The following is a 10,128-nucleotide window of genomic DNA, read 5'->3' as shown; positions in this document are numbered from 1 at the left end:
TGACCTCATATGACCTCATCCTTGGTCATATGACCTGATCACCTGACTAGGCTGAGTAAGCAAGATGTTCTAGCAGGTTCCACCACAGAGGTATAAATATAAGGCCTACTCTGCCTGGGACTGTCTCTTCAGACTTGGTCTCTTAGGATCATCCACAGGTACCTATACTGTAGATAGGTCTTAGTCATCAGGTCTACTCCACTTCCTTGTTGCCTGCTTAGACTCTTGGCACTCTTAGGTGAGCAGACTTAGTCAGCCTGTGTTGCCCTAACACCTACAGCCACCCACTATGTGTGAGTCCATCAGATAATCTGATTACCCTAAGAGATAGTGTTACTGTATATGGTAAGTACTACATGTCCCTTCATCCATAAAAACCACACGGGTACAATAGCACAGGGTCCCTATGAGTGCTACAGAAGCTATGGGTGCTATGAGCAGACCCTGGCAGTGCCATTGACCATTGGCAGACTCTATAAGGCTACAAAGTGACAGGTGCTAGGACCCCTATAGATGTCATATAGCACTACATAGCATCTGCCATTTTTACGGATACATCCTGATTCTGGCGTCACAGAAACATGTGTCATACAAGCACTTTTCCCTGTACAACTGGCGGTCAGCATCCGAACCTCGCTGCCCAGAGGTGTGGACAAGTGGGTATGTCACAATTCCCACCTCGTTCCAGCCGGCTTGAATATCCCCAAAACACCGCCTTGATGGACTTCAGATAATCTAAATACACTGAGACGCCGGTATGGCCCCTCTGCAGGAAGCGATGCACGATCTGCTCGACAGGCAACTTCCCATCGCTGTCCCAATAGAAATCATTTATGGATTGGCAGCGAACGCGTTGGATGCCGAGCCCGTGGCGGGAATATTCAGCGCTAAAGGCCGGCCAGCTGACAACTCGCAGATCGTACACGTCTCATCATTACCGATGCTGTACTCTCTCCTCCCAGCCTCATTCAAGATCCCCCAAACCTGATCAGGACATTGTGGCCGGGCCCGCTCATTCTCTTCCCAACATCCAAGATCCCCGAATCTGCACAGCGAATCAACCAACGGTACCGATCCGGATGCCCTCGCATCCCATCGCCCGGGCAGTCATTTCTCTCTCACACACTCCACTAACAGCACCATCAGCGAACGCCTCTGGCCGCCATTGGGGGCAAGATCCGGCTTATACTGGACGGAGGCGCGTGCGACGTCGGTGTCGAGTCTACCGTCGTGGACGGGCTACCTTCACCAGGAGTGATAAAGGTCCTCCGTCCAGGTGGACTGACTGTCGAGGAGCTCCAGCGAGTCCTGGGCCCGGGGACGAAGGTCCTCGTCCACAAACGGGATTATGAAGATCCGGAGATCGAGCATGTGCCCACGACGCCGGGGATGAAGTACCGACACTATTCGCCCACCACTCCTGTCGTGCTCCTGCTCCGGACTCCGCCGCCCGAAGGGAAGAAGGCAGAAACGATACACGATATCCTCGATGAGCTGTCGCCCCAGCAGGAAGATTTCAGAGTTGGCGTACTCGCTTTCTCCAACTCGCCGATCACGTTGGCATGTATAACGACGCACTACCACACGCACCGGTACTCCCTGGGCAATCGGAACGAGCCTTCTGAGGCTGCGCATAGGCTGTTTGATGGCCTGTTAACGCTCGATGCGGAGGGAGTGGATGTCATCCTTGTAGAAGGGGTGGAGGAGGACAGAGAAGGGTTGGCGGTGATGAACAGGCTGAGGAAGGCGGCGGGGGAAGTAAGATATATATGGGGATAGAGTGATGTGGAAACACGTGACAATGTACATCAATGCAACCATGGTACGATCATGACTTTCGGCGAATCGGAGCCGTGTTTCTGACGACGGGGCTTCAGCTGGCGTTACACAAGTATATGGAAAACGCATGTACAGCAGCGGTCTCGATGGACACGCGCTGTAATTTGATTCAATTGAGCTCAGCAAAGCATAGGACGAAAGAAACAGAGTTCATGGGGGAAACAGCACAGCAGGCTAATCTCATACTATACGCCCGTGCCTCAGACCGCATCACCTCCATCGGCGGTCTCCTCGGGCAAGCATAGGCCAAGGAGGCAGGTCAGGCTGAACTTGGTCTTCGCGCTGCTACAATCGTTGTCGAGCATATTCTGGCCTTGCTGGATAGCGAGGGTCTGGGAGGGAAGCATCTGGATCGCGGCGTACGCGAATGACTTGCGGGAGCCGTGAGTTCATGTCAGGTAGAAGGAGAAGATGCTCACATCGATTTCTGTTTCGAGCGTTTCCAACACTGCTAGGATCGGGGCGGCGCATCCCCAGTTCGTGAATACGGGAGACTGGAAGATGAGTGCCTGGAGCACGTCGTGGTGCACCATCACGAACTACTTCCCTCGGTTCAGCGGATGGTCATGAGAAGAGAAAGGCGCTGACCTGGGTCAAAGCGTTGCCGATCGTCTGGCAGGATGTTGCGTCGGTGAAGGTGACACCGTTCATAGCCGTAACATCCATGGTCAACGCCGTGCATATCCCATCGAAATCAGACGCGATGTTCTGTAAATGTGTTCAACTGACAGATGTATGCGCATGGGAAGAAGAGTCACCTGAGCGAGAGTGAACACCTCGGTGTAGGAGTTGACACTCGCAGCCGAGTTGATCGTCAGTTTAAGACTGTACGACAGGGTCGTGACCGTCTGGATGTTCGCAACGACCATCGAGGCAGTGAGTGTCTGTCTCCCGAAGACATCCTTAGCTACGAGGTTGGTATGGTCGAAGGGGAGGACAGCAGCGGCGGCGAAAGATACGGGCATGAAGGGGAGGAGGGTGTGAAGGAAGTGCATGATGGAATGTCGAGGTGGTGTTGTTTGGTGCTGCAGACCGTGGTAGAAAGAGGGGAGTTGTTGGATGAGAGAGCTGTTGCTGTTCAGACAGCTTTATGTATGCGTCTGAGCTGCTCTTTGCTTCACAGTTGTCTGTATCGAGATTCGGGAACAGTATAGCGGCGGTGCATTTGTCCGCGCATCGGCGCTATCTAGCCATATCAAGCAACTTTCCATCCGAAAAGGGCGGTCAAAAAGTGATTCCCTGCAGAACGCCATGCTTCTCGGATGATCACCGTAGGTTCATGAACCCCGAGACACTTGCCTAGGTCGCTTATAGTCAGGCCACATCTCCTTCGTCTCTTCGCCAAGAGATGTCCCTCGCTACGCTGAGGCACGCCCCTGCCTGCATGTCAGCTGACGAGGTTTAGCAGGGGGCACACGTGGGACCCCCCCTTGCTCGGAGGACAGAAAGAGCACTTATGGGCAATACGTCTTCAACATCAGCCTTGACACTTGCTGGGGCACATCTCGATTAGGGATGACTCGCGGTCATGATCGGACCACGAAGACCGCGGTCATCCGGTTCGATGACAGGAGCAAGCTGGGAGTTGGTGATCGCGAAGAACCAGCCATGACTGGTCATGAGGTGGTTATGGCAGTGAAGGTATTGCATCCATTGATTACCTCCGTGCGCAAATTCTGCTAGCTCCGGCACAAAGACATTTATGGGAGTTGAGGAACCTTCGAAGCACATGAGCGACAATGGAGCGGAGAACCTTGACACCCGTGCCGCCAGAGAGATGCGCGGACTAGAAACCGACTTGGCTCCACTCGTGTCAAAGCCTTGCAGTTTATCAAAGCTTCCTATAGTCAACAACGCTCAAGTACGCAGTAAGGAGAGTTCCGACATAGGCAGCTTGATGCAGAGATGTGGGAGGATGAAAGGGGTCGGCGTGATCTGGCCGGCCCTAAAGACCCACACTATATAGTCCCTGGTTTTGTACCCGTAGGTAGCTCTTGTCCTTACCATCACATAGCGCTCATCAATATACACATGGATCTAGCCTACGGGTTGTGCGTGGGCAAGGCGCCCGGTTTTAGAGAGTCCCGGACTCTTACAGAGGAAGTCTCTGAGGCATGAGATGCTGAGATTGTGAGACATGATATGACAATGCTATACATGGACCGGTTCTGACTCGGTCAAAAACCGGTTATTGATCAGATCGTGACCGTGACCATGACCTGACCGGTCCTGACTGGATCACGGCCCTCTCTACTCTCGATGCAGGTTTGCAGCCACTGAAAAGCTAAAAAAAATATAAAAAAAAGGAACACAAGTACAGAATCTGAAGAATACGTGGAACGTGGTAGCCCAGATTAGATCCTCGAGGAGCGAACAAGGATAGTGGCACGAGTCTCATCTGGACGAAAGCTCCCGATATCTCGGACATGGGGAAGGACCGAACATGCCTCCAAACGAGCTTCTGGGACGAGAAATCAGATTCCCCAGAAAGGCAATTACTGGGGATGGGGGTGCGTCTCCATAGGTAGGAAGCGATGCACGATCTGTTCGATAAGCAGATTCTTATCACTCTCCCAACAGAAACTGTCTACGGCTTCGCAGCGAGTTGACAACCCGCTGATCGTACGCGTCTCATCGTTACCGATGCTGCTCTCTCTCCTCTCAGCGTCAAGCTTCCCCAAACCTACCTCGCACACTCGACCAGGTTTCCGACGACTGGGCTTGAGCTGGTGTTATACAAGCATATGGAAAATGCATATACAGCAGCGGTCTGGATGGACGCGCGCTGTAGTTCAATTTATTCGATCTCAACAAAACCAGAACATGAAGGAAGCAGAGTGCACCAGGAGGCTATTCTCATACTATACGCCCGTGCCTCAAACCGCATTACCTCCGTCGGCGGTCTCCTCGGGCAAGCATAGCAAGTCAAGAAAGCAGTTCTAAGCGAGCGCGGCGATCGCGCTGCTAATGTCGCTGTCGAGCAGTTCCTGGCCTTCCTTGACCATTTGAGCCTGGCAGGGAAGCGCCTGGAGTGCCACGTTTCCCAATGTCTAGCGAGCTGTGAGGCGACGTAATGTCGAACACGAAGAAGATACTCACATCGATCGAAGGTAGGATCACTTCCAACTCTTGTTCGATCGGGGCGGCGCTGCTGAAGAGCACGAATACGGGAGCCTGGGCAATGAGTGCCTGGAACGTGTTGTGGAGCGCGACTGCGAACTATTGCTCGGGGTTCAGCGTACAGTCCTCAGAAGAGGAAGATCTTTACCCCGTTCAATGCGTCACCGATCTCCGTGCAGCCTGGGTCGCTGAAGACGACACCGGTCGACGCCCCGACGGCCTCGTCCACCTCCGTGCTTATCGTATTGAGAGAGGAGGTGATGTTCTTGCAACGTGGTCAAGTGACATACGTATGCGCGTGGGGGGAGAGTCACCTGAGAGAGAGCCGACACCTGGGCGGAGGTGGTGAGGCCCGAAGCCGTCTCGATCGTCTGTTCGACACTGTTCGCCTGGGCCGTGAGCCCCTCGATGAGTGCAACGATCACCGAGGGATCGACTCCCTGGCGCCGGGCAAGGTCCTTAGCTACGAGGCCGGCATGGTCCATGGGGAGGACACCAGCGACGGCGAAAGATGCGGCCATGAAGGGGAGCAGGGTGCGAAGGAACTGCATGATGGATCGTCGAGGTTGAGATCGTTGGGTGCTGCTGACCTTGGTAGCAAGAGGGGACTTGTTGGATGAGAGCTGGTGCTGTTCAGGCAGGTTTATATATGCCTCTGAGCTGCCTCTTCACTCAACAGTTGTCTATACAGACATCCGGCGAGCGTGCATCGAGCCCCCACCTAGCCATAGAAAGGAGCCGGCGATGCCTAAGCGATCCCAGAAAGGCAATCAGAAAGTGATTTCCTACAGGACACCATGCCTCCTGGGCGATCATCGCAGATGAATGAACCCCGAGAGACGATGTATGCCCCTGTCTGAGGTTTACCGGGGGATAGACGAGGTCTCGGTCCCACGCGGAGGACAGAAATACCACTCATGGGCAATAATACATCTTCAACATCAGCCTTGAGATTTGCTGAGGCGCATCTCAATTAAGGATGGCTCGCGGTCATGACAGGACCATGAAGACCTCGGTCATCCGGTTCGGTCACAGTTAAGTTGCATGGCCATGACCAGAGCAACCTGGGAGATGATGACCGCGAAGAACCGGCCATGACTGGTCACATTGAGATGTCGTGGTAGTGAACGTATTGCACCCATACCGTGCGCAACGGCCAGCAGCTCCACAGAGACATATGGGAGTTGATGAACCTTCCAAACACATGAGCAACATTAATGAAGCGGAAAACCTTGACACCCGTACCGTGAGAGAGATGCACGGACTCGAGATCGACTTGATTCCACTCGTTTCGAAGCCCTGCAGTTTATCACAGATGTCTATTGTCAACAAATCCCACGTATGCAGCGATCGGAGAGGAAGATTCTGAGGCACGAGAAGCTGAGATTGTCCTCGAGGAGACATGATATGAGAACGCTGTACCCGGACCGTTTTTGACCGACCTGGACCGGTTCTGAATGGATTGAAAAACGGGTGATTGACCTCATCATGACCAATGACAAGGACAATGATCGGACCTGACCTGGGCCACAGCCGTCTTGTAATCTCGATGCACATATGCAGCCGCTGAAAAGCAAAAAAAAAAGAGATGCGGGTAGAGAGTATGAAACAGACGCCAGGATGCAAGTTTTGCTCTGAGGCAAGGTAGTCCAAACGCTCGAGGAGCGAACGAAAATAGTGGCATGAATCTCATCTGGACGAAAGCTCCCGATGTCTCGGGGTTTTCAGGCCAGAGAAACATTCGATGGAGCAGGCCTTGACCCCACCTCGCCCTGATCGAGATGGTGCCGAACGTGCCTCCGGTTCAGTGCCTTGGACGAAGAATGAAATTTCCCAGAAACTCAAGTACTGGAGATGGGACTGCGCCTCCTGAAAACGTTTCAGCGCGCTTTAGATTATCTAAGTCGGTTAGGACCGGGCACAGGCGACTAGGTAAATATTCCTCGGATGACCCCTTTCGGGGGTATCTTGCCTATGATGATTGCCCGGGGGCAAATCCCCGATATGACCCCAAGGCCTGCCCTAAGCAACCAGGGACCTTCCAAGGAAGGAAGGTGGTGGTTGGAGTTCAAGAGGTGCTACTGGGTCTGGTCTCTAATTCATGTTATTTTATAAAGCATGTTCCGACAATAACTTACAAGTTGTGTTTCATTTTCAATTAGTTATATTACAGTATTTAAATTAATTTTGCATGATGCCTTGTATAAATAATCATGGATTTTCACCACCTATTTTGAAAAAAAAAAGTCTATTTTAACAGCAATTATTTGGAAAAACAAGTTGTTGGTAGAAGCACATGCTTCTATTATCACAGCCACTACTTTACTTTCCTGATTTGGTTACTTGTTTGGGTCATTGGAATTTGCCCCACCTGAGCCTCACCTGTAAGGCCAAATATTTATGATGGGGGCAGGGCCAGTCCCTGTTGCAAATTTGCATTCCATCACCAGGACCCCTGAATCCTGTGACATCCAGCTGGATTTCACATTTATGGACCCTTTCCCCAAATTTCTTTCCCATCCACATGATAGCAGCATGGGATGCTCATCATGACATGCAAGAATAACAATTACTGTAATGTGCTAGTTCTCCATGTACTAGGATGCAAGCAATGCCCTTGACACTCAGTGGTTTGCCACCAGCACGCTTTGCACCCAGCTCAACATCTTGTGGAGTGCAAGTGTCAATTGTGCCACAGGCTGACACTAAAGCAAAAGGCAAGCCTTGAAGTACTCTGGCTGAGCAGCATGCCACTTGAACAGCATGCAATATTGGTGAGCCCAATCTGTTGAACTCTCATGTGCACTGAGGACACTTGTCCATTGTCTGACTCAGAGCAATACAAAGTGCTTGCTGGCATACTGTCAGGGAATGCACTGTTTTGGGGTCTTGTACCCCTTATCACATGTTCTATCCCTGCTTCTCCTTGCTTCCAGGCCTTCTCAAAGTGATCCATGAGGCCTGTGCAGGGTTGCATCATGGGTTGTGGCATGGGTGCTGTGTGGATTTCCACTGCACACAGCTTTGTGGCCCTGCATGTGTTCCATGCTGTTCCATGGTGGTTCCTACCACCTCTGGCTTTTCCTACCTCTGTTCCATGGTGTTCCATGATGCCTGTACCCATGCTTACTCCTAGGCAGCTGTTCCTACTAAGACTCATCAGCCTTATGCCATGGGAGTATTTATATGGAGCCTTTAGGGCCTCTTTCTCCTCAGATCTGGTCTTTGAGGAATCCCCCACCATAAGGAACTCAGGCACTCAGTTGAATACACCAGTTACCTCCACTATCCCACCCTCCTGCCATACTCAGCTACACTCTTGCTATACTCTGCTATACTCATCTACCCCTGGCAGCCTTGTTATTGTGGTGTGCCCTCACACCCTCCCTCTCCTCCTGAGGTGAGCATGGAGGAAGAGCTCAATGTCAGGCCTTCCATGCTCACAAACATTGGCTCATCCACTAGCCACATTTGCAGGATGAGCTCAAGGACATCTACCAGTGGGACCCCTCATGCATGTGGCACAACCGTGTGGCCAAGATTGTGCAGCATCTCCTGGGTCATGGTCTCAAGGATTTCAAGAACTTCATCAATGACCTCAATGTCATGAAGGACTCATGTCTGGTGAGTGTCATGTAATCAAGAAAACAGGTGGGCAGGTGGACATTAATTTTTCTTTCTTTCTCTCATTTCTCATGCTATTCAAGGGTGGGCAGGATGAGCTCACATTTCTTGTCTCTCAATTCTCAATTCTCATGTATGTCTCTGTATTCAACATTCATGTGTTCCAAAAAGGTTCAAGTAGATACATGACATTCATCTTGTACTTTGGAGCGTGCTTGTGATGCAAATCAAATATGTTTACTTGACTCATGACGTGTGGCTCAAGCCCTCATGTGCCAGCTGCACATGGTATGTGATGTACTGCATTTCCTGAGAACCGACCTTGCCTCTCTTGCCATTACTCATATTTGTCTAGCTACCACAAATCCTGATGGCTCGGACTTCTCTGGCAGTGAAAGCATGGCATCATTGCAACACTGTCACCACAGCAAACAGAGGGAAACACATGATAGCCTGACAGCATGTTCAAGAAGTCAAGGACACACTACATGATGAACTCAATGCTCTCACAGATGAGCTACACTTGAAGAAACACATGCTACATGCTACCTTTTGAGTGCATCATTTTGAAAAGAGGAATGAAGGTGTCAGTGCAACAAATGCTGCAAGCCATATCCTTGCTGAGAAGTACTGCAAGCAGCGTGCATCTAGAACTGTGCTTTCTTGCTCACAGGCTGAATCATCATGCAGACAAGCCCTTTTCTCTTGTCAATTCCAATTTTCACACGGCAGTTCTTGAAAAGCAAGCTGAACTTGAAGCCAATCCAGCAGCACTAGAAGATGCCCAGCATGCTGTGTGTCAGGGCACCAGCTCATTGGTTGGTCAAGAGACATGACTAAGCCTTTATGACATGGAAGTAGCTGGTATACCTTGGCATGTGCTGGAACCTGCTGGAAGGATTGGATGGTCAGGTGACCTGCTGTGCATGGCTGTGCATGACCTCATATGACCTCATCCTTGGTCATATGACCTGATCACCTGACTAGGCTGAGTAAGCAAGATGTTCTAGCAGGTTCCACCACAGAGGTATAAATATAAGGCCTACTCTGCCTGGGACTGTCTCTTCAGACTTGGTCTCTTAGGATCATCCACAGATACCTATACTGTAGATAGGTCTTAGTCATCAGGTCTACTCCACTTCCTTGTTGCCTGCTTAGACTCTTGGCACTCTTAGGTGAGCAGACTTAGTCAGCCTGTGTTGCCCTAACAGAAGACCAAGTCTCCAAGTGACAACCTCTGCTTCACCACTCCACCTCTACTCTTACCTGCCTTTACTCTTACCACACACACCCAACACCTGCCTTATTCCATATCCACCATTATGGAACAAGCAGAAGAATTCCCTGATCCCATTTCTATTCTTCAAGCACAGGTCCTAGAGCTGACTCAGCAGCTCCAACAGCTTATGACAGCTTCCTGGAGTAATCAGCCTACAGCCCCTGTGTCTAATCTCCAACCCAATAGTAACTATGACACCACTACCTATGGTGACAATAGTCATGGAAACCAGAGTCATGACAGCCATTACCATGGGGACCAACATC

At 51.1% G+C, this 10,128-nt stretch overlaps 2 protein-coding genes across 2 annotated transcripts in view; one reads left to right on the top strand and one right to left on the bottom strand.

Moving 5' to 3' along the window:
* Nucleotides 1–757: 757 nt before the first annotated feature.
* Nucleotides 758–1,807, top strand: DACRYDRAFT_113285 (uncharacterized protein; the record flags this gene model as incomplete). The annotated part of the gene is made up of 2 exons (XM_040769603.1): nt 758–919; nt 1,147–1,807. The coding sequence occupies 2 exons, from the start codon at nt 758–760 to the stop codon at nt 1,777–1,779; spliced, it is 795 nt and encodes a 264-aa protein (XP_040633583.1). The 3' UTR covers nt 1,780–1,807.
* Nucleotides 1,808–2,002: 195 nt separating this feature from the next.
* The window catches only part of DACRYDRAFT_19695 (uncharacterized protein), a 21,121-nt gene continuing 12,995 nt past the window's right edge, over nt 2,003–10,128 (bottom strand). Inside the window, exons 3-6 of the mRNA XM_040771620.1 lie at nt 2,598–2,844; nt 2,428–2,547; nt 2,259–2,378; nt 2,003–2,210 (exon numbers count right to left, since the gene is read on the bottom strand). Of these exons, the coding sequence (XP_040633516.1) occupies nt 2,040–2,210; nt 2,259–2,378; nt 2,428–2,547; nt 2,598–2,834 (648 nt within the window). The 5' untranslated portion in view covers nt 2,835–2,844 and the 3' untranslated portion in view covers nt 2,003–2,039. The remainder of the gene's footprint in view (nt 2,211–2,258; nt 2,379–2,427; nt 2,548–2,597; nt 2,845–10,128) is intronic.

This window comes from Dacryopinax primogenitus, assembly GCF_000292625.1.
Source record: "Dacryopinax primogenitus strain DJM-731 SS1 chromosome Unknown DACRYscaffold_1, whole genome shotgun sequence".
Classification (NCBI taxonomy): Eukaryota; Fungi; Basidiomycota; class Dacrymycetes; order Dacrymycetales; family Dacrymycetaceae; genus Dacryopinax; species Dacryopinax primogenitus.
The sequence above is the reverse complement of the archived record's forward strand: the minus strand, read 5'-3'. Positions and strand labels throughout refer to the sequence as shown.